This window comes from Monopterus albus, unplaced genomic scaffold (assembly GCF_001952655.1).
Source record: "Monopterus albus unplaced genomic scaffold, M_albus_1.0 scaffold236.1, whole genome shotgun sequence".
NCBI lineage: Eukaryota > Metazoa > Chordata > Actinopteri > Synbranchiformes > Synbranchidae > Monopterus > Monopterus albus.
Genome location: NW_018128116.1, coordinates 51976 through 72405, shown reverse-complemented (window position 1 = coordinate 72405; position 20430 = coordinate 51976). Strand labels below are relative to the sequence as shown.

At 41.2% G+C, this 20430-nt stretch overlaps 1 protein-coding gene across 5 annotated transcripts; it reads left to right on the top strand.

The window, feature by feature from the left end:
* The first annotated feature begins 4529 nt into the window (after positions 1-4529).
* kctd17 (potassium channel tetramerization domain containing 17) lies at positions 4530-19898 on the top strand. Of its 5 annotated transcripts, none has more exons than XM_020620355.1 (8): positions 4530-5237; positions 11634-11742; positions 11932-12023; positions 12707-12802; positions 13723-13848; positions 14346-14481; positions 16035-19309; positions 19344-19898. In XM_020620355.1, the coding sequence occupies exons 1-6, from the start codon at positions 4887-4889 to the stop codon at positions 14439-14441; spliced, it is 870 nt and encodes a 289-aa protein (XP_020476011.1). In that variant the 5' UTR covers positions 4530-4886; the 3' UTR covers positions 14442-14481; positions 16035-19309; positions 19344-19898. The 5 variants fall into 5 exon arrangements, with proteins under 5 accessions (XP_020476011.1, XP_020476009.1, XP_020476010.1 ...); XM_020620353.1 differs by having other exon boundaries at positions 12707-12850; XM_020620354.1 differs by having other exon boundaries at positions 12704-12802.
* Positions 19899-20430: the final 532 nt, after the last annotated feature.

Sequence of the window (20430 nt, the reverse complement as noted above, 5' to 3'; positions counted from 1 at the left end):
TGCATGAAATAAAGAATCTTTTGAAGCTACTCTTCAGTCTCCAGACATCTTCATTGGGTCCTGCCCTATTCCCACTACCACAATGCACAAAGTGCTTCTCAGCTCTCTCAATAGGACCAATGGACTAAAGAACAAGTCAAACCAAGGAGAAACAGTTGCCCCCTGTGGAAGCATCTGGGACTGAGCTTGGCCCAGCTGGAGACTCCACGCTGGAGCTGCACAGTGGACCAAAGGCAATAGAGTGTGTGAATGTATGGTGGAGAGATGGTGAGAGAGCTGTCAGAGTATCATTTCATTCATCTCTGACACTCATGCTCTCCTTCCTGCCCAGCCTCTTTCAGCGTTTGCAGTTAAGTTTCTGAATGGCGTTGGCGACCTCCTGGACGTCGTCCCAGCTCTGACACCTCATTCCAACATCCGCAGGGACCAGCACTTTCAGGATGCCAGGAATGGGCCACTGCGCTGCTCTCATAAAGGTTAGGCTGAGCTCATTTGGCTCGAGCTGTGAGGGAGCACTTGGGAAACATTAACAATGGCCTATTTGCTTTATTGTCAGCCCTTGAGTATGGACTTTCCTCTTCCAAAGTGGGTCAGTTAGTGTAAAAGGCGATATTTTCTTCTCCACCTACACCCAGTGATGAGTTGTGCTGCAATTTTTAGAGGCGCTAGATTGTCAAGTGGTGTAACACAGCATGGCATAAATTCTATGGCAAGATCATCAAGCAACCAAGACGTCTGATGCAAGTTAGAAAAATTCTCAGCTGTCTATGAGATGATGGGACAGAAGTATCGAGGGTTTCTCAAAAATGATGATGGAAGTGTGCTATGATAAGATGTTACTGCCATATTCATAACATTATTTAATTGTATTTATAATCAATATCACAAGTGCAAATACACATGTTGTGTGAAGATAATGTTTTCAAATAGGAAAACAAACTTAGCAGGGAGAAGATTTCATTTTTGGAACTAACTTCATCATCACTAAACACGAAGTACTCCTGAGGCTGATGATAATGTCGTTAGTTTTGCAGGTTTTAAAGAATGAAGTATTTTTATAAATCAAATTTTGATGATGGCACTAGATGAAACATTTAGAGACAGTTATTACATTTGTTATAACAATTCAGTGGTGATTTAGTTTCTTTTAAACAGCACACTTGGCTTATGAACAGCTCAGGAGTGTGTTTAGACTTTGTCCTAAAAGATCCTCAAAGGACTGATGTGGCAGAAAGTAAGATTTACAGCTTGTCCATGAAACTGTTTCTGAGTATATGGACTAAATTTTCATCAGTACAGCATTTGTCAACAGACAGTACAGTGTAGCACAACACTTCTTGTAAATAAAAACCCTGAGCATTGTGCAATGCTTGTTCTTAATCCACAAGGTTTTGTTTTCATCTTGGACCATGTTTACACTGACATCAAGGACTTAACCCAAATCCTCATTGAATGTTTGCTGAACGTAGTTCTTCTGCTAAGCACACAGCCAGTAACGAGGAAACAGCTACCGCAGTGTGTGTACACCCAAACAGAGCCACTGATTTCCTTTCCGTGAAGTAAGAGGAGGCTGAGCAGTTCTGTGGGCATAGATTTGCAGAGTGGCCAAGGCCATAAAAGTCCTCTTATAGGCTCCAGTGCTATCAGAACACAAGTGGCTTTAAAGCACTATTTTTAGAAACCGGGTTAAGAATATCATTTCATTAAATTAAATAGAAGAGATAAAATACACGGCAGTGCCTGTGGAGCTGCTGTGTGGTCCCTGAAACCTCCTTAAACTGATTTCTCTCTGACAGGCATTTACAGTAACATACACTGCAGGTCGGAGGCAACAAGAAAAGATGCAATAGTGATATTTTATGAAGAAGTGGTGGTGAAAATATCTTTTTACTTATCATTTGTATTGTTAATAGTAGCAGCAGCAGCCGTGTTATATTTCCATTTTAACTGCATTACTAGCAGCAGTTGTACTTGTATTCCCTAGAAGTAATGTAATGTTGGTAACAGCAGTGTTAAAAACAGTAGAAATATTCACTTTCCCTGTATGTAGTAACAGTAATACCAGTAGGGATACAAGTAGTAGCATGACTGGTAAAAATAGCTACATTAATGGTAGATGTATTAACACCAGTCTTTATAGTGCTACTTTTAATACTAAATGTCATAACAGAAGTGGCTGAAGTCTGCACACAGTTTTACTACAAGTTCTGCATTCAGAATTTTATGTAGTAAAATTATGAAGTAACATAAAATGGAAACCAATCAAATAATAAGTTCATTTGATTGGTTTCAAGTACATTAAGTCCCACCATTGATAACTACTGGGGTTATGTAAGCTGTGGGTTGTAGCTGAAGATAAGAAATGATTTCATCACGTCTGTTTATTCCATTTAAATATTTGTCCCAAAACACCTTCCTCCTCTCACTCCCGCTGTCCTCATCCTCCTCCTTCTCCATCAGGTTTTCTGATGTCTCTGGATGACTTCTACCTGCTTGGAAGCGGTCTGCTGATGACGCAGACCTCCATCGGCATCTTCATCACCTCTCTGTTTGCCCAGCTCAGTCCTCACAGCTGGCTGGCCTGGCAGATAGTCTGCCTGGCCAACAGCCTGGTGCACAGTGGAGAGGAGTGGGCACACATTTTCTCCAAATATAACTCAAGTGCAAACCTGTCGGATAGGAGTCAAGCTTCAAAGACAGTTGAGAGAAAGCAACAGGCAACAGAAGTTAGACAATACAAAAATGTAACATATCCGTAAACAACTGGGTGTTGTGCTGTCCTTTTGACAGTTTTGGGGACTCTATAATAAACTGTCTACACACATCCAATAATAATGACTTTTAAACATAATCTCCAGGTAGTACACCTGTCACCATTCACCTGATCAATACATAGAAGTTCTATACTGTACTGTATATGGCTTACTATATTATTTCCCAATATGCTCATTGAGGTTATTTTCACAGGAAGAAAAGCAATTTACTTTCACTCAGTCTGCACTGTGTAGGCTAAATGCCATGAGCTAACAGTAATGAAGATGAATTCACTTCTTTACGAAGATGGATACAGACTGATACTGAGGTGTCATGTTTCATATCATTAAAGAGCACTACAATCCACACATGAATGTTGTTACTGTAAGTGAAAACACAATGGAATTATAACCTAGGGTGGATTGTACCATTTATATTTATAGAACTATGTCTATCAATAGATACATACATAAATAAAACTTCACAGGACAAATTGCCATACATGTTCAGCAGACATCTCATTAGGTAGGTAGGTAGCTTCTTTATTGATCCGTCAATGCAGAAATTTCAGTGTTTCAGCAGCAATGGAGAACAAACAACATAACACCATGAGAAACAAACACCACACATATCTTGATAAACAAATTCCAGTACCTCAAGCAGCAATAGAGAACAGACAGCATAACACCATGAGAACAAGCACCGCACACACATCCTGATAAATAAATTCCAAGGGACAGTGGTGGCCTGAAGGCATTTAACACGAGAGCCTTTACCTGTGCCTGGCTTTTCAGTTCACTTGGATTGGGTTAGGTCTGGGCTTTATTGTCTCTTTATCTTGTAACTTATAAATTGACTGTGTTTCATCCACCAGTTCCAGATTTTTCCTGTGCTACCTACTTACTATGCAAGAAACAATCTAGTAGGACTGATCATTTAAATACTGATTTGGGACTTCTAGTTGGTAAAGCCATCTAAGTGGTGCCTTCGCATGTCTTGGCTCAAGTCATGTAAGTTTTACTGCCATGTAGGTTTTTATATATTTTATCAACAGCCATGCCCCTGTTGATAAAATGTTTTCTGGAAGTTTTATAGGCAAAACATCTAGATTTGCTCGTTTTTTAGGATTTAAATAGTTTGAGATCCATTTGTTTACTATAATGGACCAATATTAAGTTATAATGCAAATCGATTGACGTTATGAGGTGATATCAGCATCAGCCTTTAAAATAAGAAAATAGCCTTGTTATGATAATGGTTAGTAATGCAGAATGTACTGAATTGATTAGTGGTTAACATACTACTACAATATGCAAAAAACCTGCTGTGTTCTTCACTAAAAATACAATTGATTATATGAAAAATTAGGCTAAAGATAATAAGATCTTCATATTACTGTATTACAGTTCCACATAGTTTCACAAAAACTACAAGACCCAATACTTTTGGTCTGTGTCAAGTTAGCCATTGAGAACTAACCAAAAACGGAAGTTGGACAACTTTGCTTTCAAAATAAAACGTTTTAATTCACTTTTCAAAAGAAGTAGCTACTCCACTCAAAGCTCAAGCCGATTTCATCGATTGACTACTAACCGAACTACATTCTTTGTTCGCTTTACCAACAAGGGGACCTAATAAGATAATATGTCACACCAGAATCTTAAAGTGATTCGTTTCTGAAGCCCTGGAGGTGTTTAGTCCAGTGGCCTACTGTCACCTGTCCTACTCACCTACTCACCTGTCGCGTCTCGGATTAACAGCAGAGACGCGTGTACAAAACGCTTTCAGGATGCAGATGTTGTAAGGCTGCTGTGCACAGAGGATGGCTAAAAGCTGGGCTCAGCAACGGTTCACGACTCATTTCTGTCACATGGCCCCGTGTGAGGACTTTCCTGCTCTCATAAATCCACAGTTGTCACATTCAGACTTGCAGCTATGAACCAGTTGAGCTTTGATTTTTCCAGCTACTTCTCGGTGCACCGTGTCTCATTTCCTGCAGTTTCACGTGGCTAAGATGGTGCAGGTTGGGGCGGAGTCTGCTCGGTTCGTAACGGAAAGAACACAGCGCTTTATTCCCGGACACGGACGGACGCCCTCGTTCGTCTTGTCTTTGTGTCGAGCGGTTTATCCAAATGGAAACGACAGCGGACGATCAGCGGGAACTGACGGACGTCTCTGCGCTGTCGACGCATGACGGATGCCACCACCGCAACAGCAACAACAACAATAACAACAACAACAAAGACAGTGAGGCGGGAGACAGCGCGACCTCCGCCACCGCCAGCGCGGCTGAACCCCGCGAAACGGCGTCGCAGAGCATCGGTAACGGCGCGGCCATCAACCCTACCGGGGGGAATAGCGGGAAGTGGGTCCGGCTGAACGTCGGCGGCACCGTGTTCCTCACGACACGACAGACCCTCCTCAAAGAACAAACTTCGTTCCTGTACCGGCTGTGCCAGCAGCAGGACCTGCACTCCGACACGGTGAGTCCATCCAGGACGAACCGGGCGAAACATCCCCGTCAGTCTGTTGTAAGAGGAGCTTGGCATGTGTCTGTGGGCTAACATTGGACCTTTTTACGCTGTGATTTTCCTCTAGTATTTAACGTTTCGCTTCGATGAATGAAATAATGTGCTTTTTAAGTGCAGGCACTGATTAAACAAGACTCTTATCGGCCGAATCTGCACAAAGCTTGTGAAAACCCACAGTAACATAGATTAACATTCCTGTAGAGACTCTCCGTTCGTCTGTGGCCAGGACACGGGTGTGTTTTCACCTGTTGTAGCCTTTTTAGTCCCTCTTAGATGGTTTTAGTTGAGCATATATGTGGTACTCCTTTAACATATCCCAGTTAGCCTGTGCAGTTGTATGAAAGGTGAATTAGTCATGACCTTTTTAAGGGATTGTCTGTGATATGTGTACAGGTCTTGATCCCATGTTGGCCTTGGTGATACAAAAATCAGTCATCTATCCAATAGATACCAAAAAGTACAATGATTCATACTGAATTGTCCATGTTTCTTTGTAATCTTACGGTGTTATCTTTGCCCCATTCCCAGAACCTTTTACTACACCTGCAGCCATGGAATGATCTAATCACCCGCTGATATATGTGCAGTATGATACTCCCTCTCTCTTTTTTCACTTCTGTGTGTGTGTCCCAGCATCATTTTGTGGTGTTTGAATGTAGCTGGATCAGATGGATGAACACGTGCCTCCTCTTCTGCAGGGAGCCACAGTCAGTGGCTGCTGTACAGCTGGCATCTTATGTGGAGAGAGAGCTGTATTATGCATCTCTGTCACATGTAGACTGAACACACAGGGAGGGCTGGCAAGACTCATGAATGATGCAGATTTCTATTATGCCACAGCCTTTGATATGCATGTGTGTGACAGGGAGAGAAGGGGGTAGGTCTTCCTCGTATCCTGAACGCTACTGTAAGTTGACATTTAGTTGCTGTCAGATGAAAATCTCTCACCTTCTGTCATCTCCTTTAGAAAATTATTCATAAGAGGAGACAGTAGGGATAACATGTCGCATCATGTTGCATGTAATTTAAATAATACCCTAGTGAAAATATATGTGTTTTGGCTATTTTACAGTATGTCTTTAACAGATGACATAGTAGAGAGCTGACAGGAAATGAAAAAAAGGGTCATGACATTTCATCAGGGTTCTTGACCAGATTCAAACCAGTGATGTTGCAATTACAAGGTGAGTGTTAAACCCCTAGGCCACAACACACTTGTGATGTTAATGTTTAGCTGCAGCTAATTCTCACTTTATTGACTGACAGAAAATGTATTGATGCAGTGTTACATATCCCATGTATCCATGGGCTGCAGAACATTTTCAGACTCACCAGGGGAGCAGATATTCCTTCATCTGAAGTGACAAAACCCAAAGCAGCCACCAAAATTGGAGTTAGGAGGTTTCTGCTCTGCAGCGGGGTTGACAGTTGCAATGCTGTACCGCTAGGCTCTGTGGAAAAAATATTCCCATGTGACCTTCAGTCGCAACCTAACAGGATCTCCCTCTGCACTGCCTGAAGGCACACAGTCGCACTGAATCTCTGGGTCTCACACACATACGAACACGCCCGCATGTGTTTTCTCCTTTCATTCCTTCGTCCTCACTCTTTAAACCCGTCATCCTGCCCTCTCCTCATCCTAGCTCTGAGCAGCTCACTCACTCTGAATGCTCACTGCACATTTTGAATTCCAAGAACCCAAGAGAAATGTAATTTTAGAGCTTTGTTTTCAGGGAGCCATCACACTGCTTTCATTGTAAAAACAGGATATGTTGTTCTGAATACTGTCTGGAGTTGCACCACCTACTCTAAGATAAGGGCTGCTTCCACTATATTCACAGGTGGGTGGGGGCGGGTACAGGGCTGTCAATAACAAAATAAATGGATCAGGAGACCAGATTCATCAGGAGCTGGGTGGCTTACCACCTCCAATCAGCAGCCTCCTGAGGTAACCCCGTTACTTAGTTGTGACAGTGTCCCTAGTTATATTTATATTAAAAAAAAGCAATAGACTGAACAGCCAACAAAATTAGGTCTGGAAAAGTCTGAAGTGTCATTGAAGGGACTCAATTTGCCATCATACTGTCACCAAGCAGGCACCAGGCTGTTTAATAAACAATCACACGGCGCAGCAGTTCGCCCTTTGTGTTTCTTCGACTCAGGAGAAAAGCCGGTTTAGCCAAGCTCAGGTCCTCCTCTAATCTGCTGGCATTAGTGCGTCTCTGTTCAAGGCTTCTCTGCTGTTTCTGAACCCACACACACAGTCTGGCTGTGTGTTAGTGTTTTGATGAGATTACAGCACCTCAGCTGCCCTGCCCCCTCACCGAACTAAACCCAGTGCTCCCTGCCGTTAATATGACCCAAACTGACCTCATGCTGTCCAAAGCCAATCATGTTATGTAGCTAAGATTCAGCTTTGATACTTAGATGATGTTAGTTGAACAGGTGTAACAGGGTGGTCACAGACTTCATAATCTTATTACCACAGATTTGTGACTATCAGTGATCTGAATCATATTTAATACTAGTGGGATTATGCAGGTGAGCTTGAATGACCTGATGCTGTGTCTCAGGTTATCAGTACAGTACCAGTTCTCTTGCTTAAAAACTCTGCCGGACCTTTTGTCTGATCTCGCGCTGTCAGTATCACGCCCGGACTCGCTTTAACACCTTATCTGGTGCCATGGCTAATGTGAGGCATCAGCAGGACCATTTATTAAAGCATGTGTAGAACAACATCTGTACAGACGTGAAGCGTAATCAGGATCAGCTCTAACAAGATGTGAGTGCCACTGTGACTTCCTGTGCAAACTGAAGGCTGGTGGAAAGCTACTATGCTGTCTGTCTTGACTGCGGATTTTTGTAACCACCCCCACTCTCATTCTCTTAACAGTCGAACGAGCCTAATAACTATATTATCACCAACGCCAGTACAAATTCTGCGTGGGTGTAGGAGTGAAGGCAAGTCCTCAAAGTCATCAGGTGGGCACCCTCTCAATAATGGGTGCTGGGCCCACGACATTGAGAAGGCTCAAAAATGTGTTCCAGCATCCCAGAACCACCCCGTCTTTAACTACACCCACACATTCCTTCATTAATATCTACTCTCTTACTAATTCAGGCTGACTGTTACCAAAAACCACCTAGGCCACAGCAAAAACTAACAAACCCTAGCAAATATTTCAAATGCTGTCCTAGCCAAACATTTCAAATAACTCACCAAATATTTCAGATAAGTCACCAAACTTTTCTGCTAACCAGCCAAACTTCTGCTTCCTTTTGTACTGTGTCAGAATCCAACCTTGTGTTGCTCCAACAAACCAAGCTTCTAATATATCCTCATGTTAGCTTGCTCATGCTAACACCAGGAAGTAGACCTCAAGCCTGCTACATGTATCAAACATTTTTGTTAAGCGCATCCTCCTGTGGTACTTTACTTCAACTTAGCAGGTATAATCTATGTTGTAGTTTACAATTTGTTCAAAGCACTTACCTAGCTTTACCCTGTTCTCACACACCCTTCAGAGTCACTCGCTCTGCCTCCATGGCAGAGCGAGTGACTCTGCGTATTTCAGTTTCTTCCTCTCAAAAGCTGTATCTACAGTGTCTTCCCAGGGAACCGTGAGCTTGACAAAATACAAAGTCCAATGTGTTCTGACCACAACACAAGATCTGGTGTCAGGTTAGTGCTGGATATTGTTTGGTTATCCTGATCAGAAGGGATTCTAAATAGGTGCATACTTTCAAGAACAAGAAGAAAGTGATAAATCACAGAAAAGAGCACACAAGCACACAAAACACTTCATATCGATAATTGAGGCCCCAGTAATGGTGAAAAATACTCCAGCCAAGGAATGCATGTTTGTGAAGATATTCCTACAAACTTTTTACTCTGAATTTACAGGGCTGTTTCATTCACTCAGCAGGGAGTGGAAACATAAAATCAAATGTGTTTGTCAGTGTAGAGTTGCAGTGATACCTCCCACATCAAAAATGTCACCGGCACTGAGAAATCAGTGATTCAGCCAGACCATCTGTGGGATGATAATTTAGAGTGATCCCTAATTAGAAATCCCACTCATGTCCAGAGTGTTCTCGCACCTTGTGTCCTGATTTAGATCCAAATTACATGGGCAGGCTAAATATGAATGTGATTATTCACATTTTCACTGAGACTGAACGATATATAATCGACAGCATCGACATCACAACGTATCTGTATCTGATAGTTTCAGTGCAATTGGAAAAACATCAAATTAGACTAAATAGCCCTTTTCAGACATGCACTGGAACCTTGAAATTATCTAGACATTACCTGGAGGAGCTGTACGTGAGAATGCAAATGTCTGAGTCATACTGGAGAAATACTGCTCACCTTACAGAAAACCTTTGTACCACTGCAGGCTTTCGAAATGTTGCTCCAAATCCTTTACTAGAGGAATGAAACCTGTTTTTCTAAGTTTGCCATGCATTCAGCTTCCAATGACAAGTAGATCAAATACCTGGGTATGTCGAGCTCCACAGCATAACAAACCATTTCATTCACCCTATCTGTTTAGGCTCTTCAGCTTCCCTCTTTGACACTACAGACATCAGCAGCTGCAGCACGGCCTCCAATGAGGAGCAAAATGAACAGCAACAGGGTTAATAAACATCATAGAGCAGTGATGAAATATGTAGAGAAAGTCCTACAACCCTTTAGCTCTGCAGATTATCCAGGGTTTGGGTTTAATAATTACTATAATGGTAGGCCGGTCTGGTAACTTTAACTAACAAAGGACTTAAACAGATTTAATAAGGGATATGAAAGGATCCTGATTTGATAAGTGAATTTGGAACTGGATTCAGATTCAGTAAATGCTATAGAACCCCATCTCTAGTCACACCACATTACAACAAGCCTAAGAAAAGCCTGGATTGATCAATGCTTGCTGACCAAGTGAGACTAACGAGTAGCTTCCATGTTGTGAAGCAACCAGAAAATCTGCCTTCCTTTCTCTGAAACCTCCTCTTGAGTGATAAATTCTTTTCAAATGATGCTACCTACGTTAAAATCTGCATATACAGCAACTGTTCAAAGTAAGAGGCATTTTTAAAATTATGATAGATAATGCAGGAAAAACAATTTGTAGTATTTTGCTTGTCCGGTATCAGTCAGCTCTAATGTCCACACAAGCAGCAGAATATAGGGAGGCGTGTTTGTGTGTGTTTTGTTTGGCTACTGGTGATGGCCTGTGGGATGTTCTTACCTCTACAGGGAGATGTTTTAGTCACGTCCCATTTCCCTGAACAAATGTTCTGTAAACCATTAACTCACCAACTAGTGTCCCTGTCCTCTCTGCAACTGAAAACACTGCCTTGTTAGCACACCACAGCTATACACTGAATCCACAAAAATGGCCAAACACCTCTTAAACTCTGAACATCTATACTGATGGTGAAGACATATACCACGGCTTCCAGGGATTTAACTTTTCACTGTGTAGGCAACAAAAAGATTCAGTAAACCTTTGCAAGAAGCAGATGAGAATATGTGCATGATGCTGTCTTTTGTTTTGGTAAATTGGAGAAAATCCGCGGGGGAACTTGAGAGGAATTTCCCTAGATAAAGAGATTAAATGACAGATTTACCCCCGACACATCAGGAAGCTTCCCCCCCTTTCCTAGCATATTGGAGTATATTACTGTGCTCCTTTATTGGCCAGTGCCTAGTGCAGAGAAGAGGTTTGCATCAAGAAGCTTTTAGGTGGAATTTAACCAGATACGCTACTGGTAATGAATCACCATCTAACACATTTTAAAGCTGATGTCCTGCAGCTGCAAATGGGTCAATCACAATGGATAACTACTAATTCTGTGTGTGTGTGTGAGGGAGCCGTCCCCCAGAGCTGTCACCCCGACACTGTCAAATCAAGTCACGTTGATGAGGCATCAGCCTGTCCTCAACCGAAGCTGCGTTCATTTAGGATGGTGTGTGTGTGTGTGCATTTGTCAGTGCTCTGTAGTCACAGCCCTTCCACACTTTAATCACTATGATTTTCAGTGCAGGCACACAAACACACACATTGCTGTGTCTATACAATCCACTTCTTGGTTTTGATGCTTCCATCCTGCCGATCTCTGTCCTCTCTGTGTGGCTCTTTTTGTTGCAAACACATGCACAAACCCCATGTGCCTTCATCCTCCGTCTCTATGACAGTTCAGATATCTCAACTCTATAATAGAATAACATTACACAGCATAACATACTCAGATCTCCGTGGTTCATGGGTAAAACCCCAAAAAAAGAGGTTCAGTGCAGTAATGAAAAGGCGGTGTTTTTTTTGTCCGATTCCTCCTCTCTAACAGGATGAAACAGGAGCCTATGTGATTGACAGAGATCCCACCTACTTCGGTCCCATCCTCAACTACCTGCGGCACGGCAAACTGGTTTACAACAAGGAGCTGGCTGAAGAAGGTCTCATATATATTTTGACTCGGTTTGATAGAGTTAGCTAACAGTTAGTCAAAGTAATGAATACAGAGATGAAATTGTAACATGACAGTGTGGTACACCTGAGCTGAGTTGTATGCCTTGTTATAGAGATGAAATTGTAACATGACAGTGTGTGGTACGCCTGAGCTGAGTTGTATGCCTTGTTACAAGGTGTCCTGGAGGAGGCCGAGTTTTACAACATCACGCCACTGATCAAACTGATCAAGGAGAGGATTGTGGAGAGGGACTCCAAAGCCACGCAGGTATGCAGAGAATTTGTCCAACTTGTTTAGTGATGGAAGAGTTTGCTGCTTATTTCTGCTCTAAGGGCTTTAACAGCACAAATCCCCTGAGTCACTGCACTTAAGGTTAATGAACTTGACAAATGCAGTATATTGTTTATATCACAAAGATTTACAGTGTAACACAACAGCTGTATTGTTCTTAAAACAGAATATTTTGCATCTAGTGGTGACTGTATTACTGTATGTACTGTATTCATTTTTAAATAGTTTGCACTAAAGACAGACGTATGGTACACACATGTGCATGGTGTAATTGCCATGTCTTTTATTTTCTCTTTGTTACTAATTTCACCCTCTGTGCTTCTGCTGAACATTAGGCTTCTCTGCTTCCTTTCTCAGGATGGTTATACTCAGTCTTACACAATCCCACTGCGTTCTCAAAACTACGTCCACCTTCCCTGCATTCTACTGTAGCTAGGCCACGAGCACATTCTCTCTGGTTGCTGTCCACTGCTCCCATGTCAGGATGCAAAGGACTGGTCCAGTCATATAGTGCCTGGGATGTTGTTTTGGGGCTGTGTGGATGTGCTGACCTGCATTTTGTTTCCCTGTAGCCATAGAGTTATGCCATAAGAATAGAAACTGCAGCAATGATCATTACCTTCCCTGTCATTCATTTCCTCTCTCTCTCCCCCCAGCAGGTGCCCCCTAAGCATGTCTACCGAGTGTTGCAGTGCCAGGAGGAGGAGCTGACCCAGATGGTCTCCACGATGTCAGATGGCTGGAAGTTTGAGCAGGTCAGCGTGCGCACCTGCAGAAAGCCCCGCACTGGACTGCTCTGGACTGTGGGTTGGACTCACGCTGTCGCTGACCCTTCAATCTTGACCCCTGGCCTGATCCCTTGGCCCTGACTTGAGCCCTGCTATCTGTACTGCCAAAGCAAGTTTAGGATTCTCAGATTGAAAAAGATTATGCCCATTGTATAAATCTTAATTTATCTAGCTTTTATTATAGGTGGACCCACTAAGTCTAATTGTAAAGGTTCTCCATTAAATCTCAAAACACTATATGTTCATTAAGGTGTTCTTATTTGTCACAGCTGACAATAAATGTCCAGATTTTGGACTGCTAGTTGGACAAAACAAGCAAAATGAAGACTTCACTGTGGCCTCAGAGAAATTGTGATGCCATTTTTTTTTACCACTCTGTAAGTAAATAATTAACTATTTGAGAACATAATCTTCAGATTAATTAATAATGACAATACTTGTTAGTTGCAGCCACAGAGCGGTCTCTTTGAATAGAGGGACCGACTAACTACATTGCTTCCAGCTCCAAGCCTTGTAGAGACTTTATAGGTCAGCCTACCTACACTTTAGTCTAGAAATCACAGAACCGCTTTGGCACCAAGCTCCACTGCATGCTGCACAGCTGTGATTTGCAGGCACTCATGTTGTTGTTTTGCTGTTCGCAAAAGTGAAATGCTTCTTGTTGTGTCCACGGCTAAGTGTGTAACAGCAGGTTGTCCACTGTTTGGTCTTCCCACAATGCATGAGCACCAGCTTCTTTCCTCGCTTTAGTACTGTGTGGGATTTCAGCTCTCACTTCCTGCTTCTCTTGCTGCCTTTGTTTTTCTCTGCTGTGATCTCTAATTCTTCCTGACATCGACTCTGTCCCTCTCTCTTCTGTCAATCTTTCTGTGCGTGCGTCTGTCTAGATGGTGAACATCGGCTCATCATACAGCTATGGAACAGAAGACCAAGCTGAGTTTCTGTGCGTTGTATCCAAGGAGCTTCACACTCCAGGATCTGGGCTGGGTACAGAGCAGAGCCACAAAACTAAGGTAAAACACACAAATGTGCATTTAAAGACTCTATGGGATCAAATTGCTACGCTGTTTGTCCGTGTCTGGCCCTTTCCTCATTTTGTATGTGCGTATTTCTGTTTTCTTGTTGTGTGTGTGTGTGTGTGAAAGAGAAGGGGCTGTCTCCTCTTACTGAAGTGGATCAGGCGTGCTTTGGTACTGCACTTGCCACTGAAATCTCCAAATGTCACTCGCCTCAAAATGTCATTCCCAAGCTTATTCGCTCCATCATTCACATAGCTCTCCCTCTCTCTCCTGCTAGTATCAGCTTTTCACTTTCTCTTCCTGCCTGTCTCACTGCATCAGGCTCTCTTCTCTTTCACATGGATATATTGATATATATATCTGCCTCAGTATTTACCTCTCAGCCTATCACTGTCTAGTCATTGACACTCATCAGCGTGTTCATTGTTTGCCATTTTGTCGTTTTTTCTTTTCTTTTGTGTTTTTCCCTCCGCCCTTCATGCTGAATGAAGCCGGCGGAGATGCAGGAGGAGGAAGCAGCGAAGGATGAGGAGGAAGAGGAGGAGGGAGGGAGAGATACCACACCAAATGAGTGGCTTAGAGAATGAGGGAGTCTTGTTTCTTTGTTCCAAACAGAGGCGGGAAAGGGTGAGGAACTGTGCAGTAGCTGTGCTAGTGGGTAAAGCTCGTAGGTTTTAGTGTGTGTGTGTGTGTGTGTGTGTGCGTGTGAGACGTCTACAGAGATGGGGTGTTTCATGGCACTGTATTCTAACCTGTCCCTCTGTTGCAGTGTGTATAAATACCCCTTGGCTCTAAAAAGGGACAGGACTTTGTCTCTGTAGTGATCATATTTTTAGACTCATTTAATATTAGCAAAACTCAGAACAACAAATCCTCAGGCAATTAATCTTTAACATCATCATGGAAAATTACTACATGATAAGAGTTGCCCAGTCACACAGGACACTGCTGGCAGGATTAACTGGTTAACTGGCTGAGACTGAATACATGACAACATTCTACTGTATAAAACTAATGGTATTAAGTGTTGACAGTACTTTAAATGTCATGTTGAGAGAGATTTAGAATGCTTTGATGTAGAGCAAAAGAAATGTGAACTGTGATATAGAGTTCTACTGATTAGATAAGTAAAACACACTCAACGGCCACGTTATTAGATACACCTGTACAGTACAATTGTATACAGTTCAATCCAACACTTATGCCTTAACGTCTGTATAGTGTGTATCTGTAGATGTCTCTATATTTTTGTCCTCCCCAGCTTCATACAGTACATGAGAAGGTCAGAATATTAGGAACACCTCTGAATATAATGTAGTCCAGTACAACACCACATTTAAATATGACCTCAATAATAAATATGATTTAATTTATACATTTATGGCAATTTCACCAAAAACTGAAACATTTTGAGCTTCATAAACACAGATGTTAAGGTGGAAGTGTTGCATTGAAGTGCATACAATTGTACAGATGTACCTAATAAATTGGCCAATGAGCGTACATCTCTATCGTTGCAGTACCAGCCGTCCAGTCTGGATGCTGTCTACCGATGATCACAGAAGAAGACCTACATCTATTAGAAAACGCTGCTTTTATGGAGTTTTTCTTCCAAGAACATTTCTATAAACACTGTTGATCACAGATGTAGTGATCTAAAACCACATTTGATACTTGCATGATGATTTTTTGCTAATTGACATAATGACCTGTATGTATGTCTGTTCATGCACATGCTCAGCCCTGTCCCACATTGACCTAGCACAGCTGTACAGGTATTGATCGAGCACTGCATCTCTATGGGGTCTCGCTACCAACACTGTGACATGAAATATCCCTGACCTTTCACTGCAGCAGTAGTCATGGATGTCCTTCCCAGTCTGTGTGTGCACATACAGTCTCAATGTAGAATCACGCACAGTTACACAACCTTGTAAACATATAAAATCTAAATAATGCCAAAGAGACACACATTTACAGACATGTAATAAGACATGTATGTTTTGATGTTGCCAGTCATTGTGCATGTCATTACAGTCACTTTGTTTTCACTCTGTCACCATTTTCACCGCCATCACCATCAATACAGCCAAACCATAGCTTAGATTGTTCAAAGTATTTATAGATTATATTGCAACTGGTCTAAAATTCCTAATCTCTGATTTTCTCTCATTTTACAGCTTTTTCAGATCCATGGGTCCCGGATGTAGAAACGGCAAGACATAAAGTTATTTTTTTCTAGGCTTATTACGACATTCTGTACATGGTATATTTGTGTTAAGATAAATCTGTAGCATTGTTATTACTTCACTGACAAAAATGCTAGAATGATGATCAGATGACCAAAAAGAAAACAATCTCAGTCAGCCTCTGCAATATCATCAAAATATGTTTTAACAAAACAAATTTTCTTAGTAGAAATAATCATGTGTAGGTGTCTGCAAATGTTAACGTTGCCAAGTAATGGAGCTTAGTAAATTATAACCAAAGATCCATATTATAGCTGACTGAATCAAGGTGCTTGGCCAAAATATGTCAGCGAACATAAAATTTGCTTGACGATTGAGTGAGGAGCCGTTGCTGTGTCACTATGATCTGTCAGATGGCGTGAAAGGGTCAGATTGCATCTGATCTGTGCCATTTTGGATTCCCTACTGTTGATACAGCCGACATGGAGGTACTCATCAGATGAGCAAATTTGCACCAGTATTTCAGAGTTTACTTTTATCCCAGTGATGGAAGCAGTTCTCCCACCAACTTTGTTCTTAAGACCATTGTTTCTGTAGTCAAATCATTTATTTTGCACTTTGGGCCAGAGTTTGTTTAAGAAAAAGTCACGTTGGCTGGGAAACAACCAGCCTCAGTGATCTCACCAGCTGTTGACTGCATTTCAGCCAGGACCTATTGTGCTCTGTTATTAAGCTTGTAGGAATCGATGATAGTAGTTTGGTTATAGGTCTCTCTCAGTGTGACTGAGAGTTAATGCTGGTTCGATCTTACTGTACACAGATCCCACGGCCCTTGTTATAAAGACTAGAGCAGATTATGGCAGTGCTGCACCCAAAAGCTTGTTAAACCACCTATTTTAGTTTTATGTAGATGGTCAGTACTGCTTCAGTTCTGAGTAGTCAGGTCTGTTGACCCTGACATACCTGCCTGCAGGTCTAGTTATTTGTACTCGATGTGAACATGTGTTCACACTTATTTGAGCTCACTGTATTGAATGCTAACTGAAACATTTATTAGTTTGGTTGGCCTTGAACTAACATCTGGAAACAGTGCAGCTAGAGAAAGGGCATGTGTTTGTGTGGGGTATGTATCCCATATTTAGTGGTCATCTTACAAAGGCTTCACCTGGCTACAGCAAGACTGTCAGAGACCACAAGTCACTGTCCAACAGAGCTTAGTGCATGTGCACTGCTCTACATTTACCCCTACACCCACACCCTGCTGTGCACTGATACACACCTGCATCACCTTGTGCCGTTGCATACTCAGCAGCAGAGTCATCTCAGTCTGTTGCCCTGGCCAGGATCCCGGCTGACAGAGAGTCACTAAGAGCTTGAAGAGAGAGGGAGGGGGAAGAACACCCTGAGGAGGAGAGGGTGAGACAGGAGTCTAGCACTGTTTTGTGATAGTAATCGTCACAATGTCCTCCGATTAAAAAAGGAACAACACTCATACTATCAGCTCTCACAGTAACAAGTGACTTTTACTGACCTCTGTTGACAATTTATAGAAACTGCACCACAGATCAAATATCATTCCCATGCACTTGTTTGTCACAGCCCATAATAGCGATTGGTATAATGGGTGTGTAATGAAATGAATTACTTTGCAGTTGTCATTGAGTAAATATACCTCCCATGATGTTTTGACACACTTTTGTATAGTAAAACTCTGCAGGTGTACTTGTTGAATGCTGAAATAGATATAAATTGCTTAAAAATAAAAGGCTTTTCAGTTTTATTAACAGGTAATAAGATGTGTGCATACTGTAAGCATTTAGCTGAGAAGAGGCAAAAATAACAATAATAATTGAGTTAATCCACAGTGGTAGGACTCAAACAACCATATTAAGTTATCTGGGTTAGCTAGTTAGGCTACTTAATGTTCCGAATGCAAGCTAGCCATATTAGCCAAATTAACAATACTAGCCAGCAGATGGTTAGCAGCTTTTCAGCATCCTGTACGGCATGAATGGCTGAAATAGAAAAGCAGTACCATGTTCATTTACTCTTATGTTCACAAGTAATTAAAAAAAATAAATAAAAGATTAATCTCCTAAAACAGCTGGACACTGTAGTGTTCAACTAGTGTTACTCTACAATAGATAATACATTTGCTGAATGCTTTTCTTCACTTGGTGAATTGATAAATTCATAGCTGGTTTGGTCTTTTTATGTAATTTGTTGACCAGAAGAAAACATATACTATGTAACAAGATGTTTACTTTAAAGTTTGTAAAGCTACCCTGTACTAACTGTAAAAACTGCAGGTCTTTGGGTGTGCCCACTGAGGTTCATCATCATCAGACGTTATTTCTGCCTCTGAGACTCTGCAGCCAAATTGGCTGTCAGCAGAATACGTCTGGCTCTTGTGCAACACTAACTGACCAACAACATACAGGAAAGAAAGACACAAATACACTGGAGCTGTTTTATAGGCAGTTAGGGTTACAATGCGAGACAATCAAGATTGAAAATTATTGTCAGCAGCATTTTTGATAATCTGAAAAATAGGCTACAAATACAATAGTGCGCTTTGTGTGTGTGTGTGTGTGTGTGTGTGTGCACGCAAGATAGTGTCTTGTCCATTTATAACATTAAATAGAATTGATATTCTGGACCTTCATGATCCTAGTGATACCTCATTAGCTGGCTTGGCAGAATACTATAAATATTAGAATAGTAAAGATACTGGCCATGCTTGTGATAATCATAACAGTCATATTAACAGGAGGCAGAAGACTGTCTTTTTGTGGCTCTTTTAACTTGGGTCATTTGGTGCCTTGAGTTCAAGCAGCAAAACTGACATGTCAAAATGATCATGGTGTTAATACATGCATTTTTAAACAGCTGTTTTAATATTTTTGTGACTTAACGAATAGTTTACAATTTCACTGAAAGTCAAGGTTTGACATTTCTGTAAATTTCTTCCAGTGCATATTTCATTGATGTTTGAGTATGGCCAAAGTAGACATACTAGACATGAAGCTGCAATTTTAAGGTAAAGCAGTTTTCTATGAAATGTCATTCCTTTTTGAAATTTGTTTTGTATGATTAGTTGTCTAATTTATTTTCAAAAGGTTTCTTTTTGAATGTTGGGCTTTGAATTTTTTTGTGTGTGGGGGGAGATGTTATCATTGGATGACTTTGCTTTTTTCTACTTGAAGACTTTCATGTTTCACAGTAACCTGATGATCTTCAGCGGTTTATAGAAATATGTTCATCAGGTTTACTGAGTGTGCTAAGAAATATGTTCATCAGGTTTACTGAGTATGCTAGTTTGTAGTCTTAGTTGATGTTACTCCAAGAATAGATTTGAGACTTTTGCTATCAAATGATGATGTGTTACCATTAGGTCACTTTTATAAACCTCAGTTTGGGTGTCCTTGTTTCATTTGCTGGATTCAAACTGAAATAATTCATTTGTACATATTTGCTGAATGGTGTCTGCTGTAGAGTGTAGTTGAATGATTTCACATCGTTAATGTGTAAAAGTCTACCTAGCAGTCTTCTTTAGTTATTCTGTGCAAAAGAAAATGTTAGAAAAACATTTCCTGGCTGAGACTGTTTTTCTGCTCCATAGAACCTCACTGTACTTTGCATTCATAAAACAAAACAATATGACATGAATTGTTATGCCTCTGATGAACTTGTACTGGCTTCAAGATGCGCTGTGTTTTGATTTCCTTTAACTGCGTTTCATCAGGACCGGAACAACACACATCAACAATGTGACAAAAGGTGAATTTTTTTTTACATATGTACATGAATGTAACCATTCTCAAAAAGAATAAAACTCTGGTTTTTGGTTTAAAATTGTCTTAAATATCTCCTTTTTTTCAAGGCAGATGTTAGCACGACCTGATTGTGTTATTTTATGCTAGTATCTAGTGCTTCCTGTAAAATAACAAAGCCAACATTTGCAGTAGTTTCCTCCTCGAACGTGCTCAGTTTAACCTCCAGCGGTTGAAATGAGCAGCCAGTTGGACACATGTCATCTTCAGGTATAGTTAAAATATAATGTTCACAGTGCAAAGATAAAAACATATTAAACGTGGCCAACAGATTTGATAGTTGTCCTTTAAGTTAGGTTATTAGTACTGCCACTGACTTCTGTTGTATACTGTCACTTCCTCCAGAGTTTGGCAACAACTACTGTTGTTTAGTATTGTTAGTTGTAATGTATGTTCTTATTGTTGTTCTGCTTAACAATGATGCACTCATCATTTGCTTCCAAAGATGTGGAAGTCATACTGAGCACTGGAAATGCATCTTGCTGAAGATGTTTTTGGGTCACCCAGTTTGAGACTGAGCAGTAAATAAGTTTACAAAAGAAAGCTCTATATGT

What these genes read in the sequence shown, in the direction of transcription:
- kctd17 (XM_020620352.1), top strand. Translation starts at nt 4,887, where the DNA reads ATGGAAACGACAGCGGACGATCAGCGGGAACTGACGGACGTCTCTGCG. An exon ending in AGGACCTGCACTCCGACACG is followed by an intron (nt 5,238 to 11,633) that starts GTGAGTCCATCC and finishes CCTCTCTAACAG; the next exon opens with GATGAAACAGGAGCCTATGT. An exon ending in CAAGGAGCTGGCTGAAGAAG is followed by an intron (nt 11,743 to 11,931) that starts GTCTCATATATA and finishes CCTTGTTACAAG; the next exon opens with GTGTCCTGGAGGAGGCCGAG.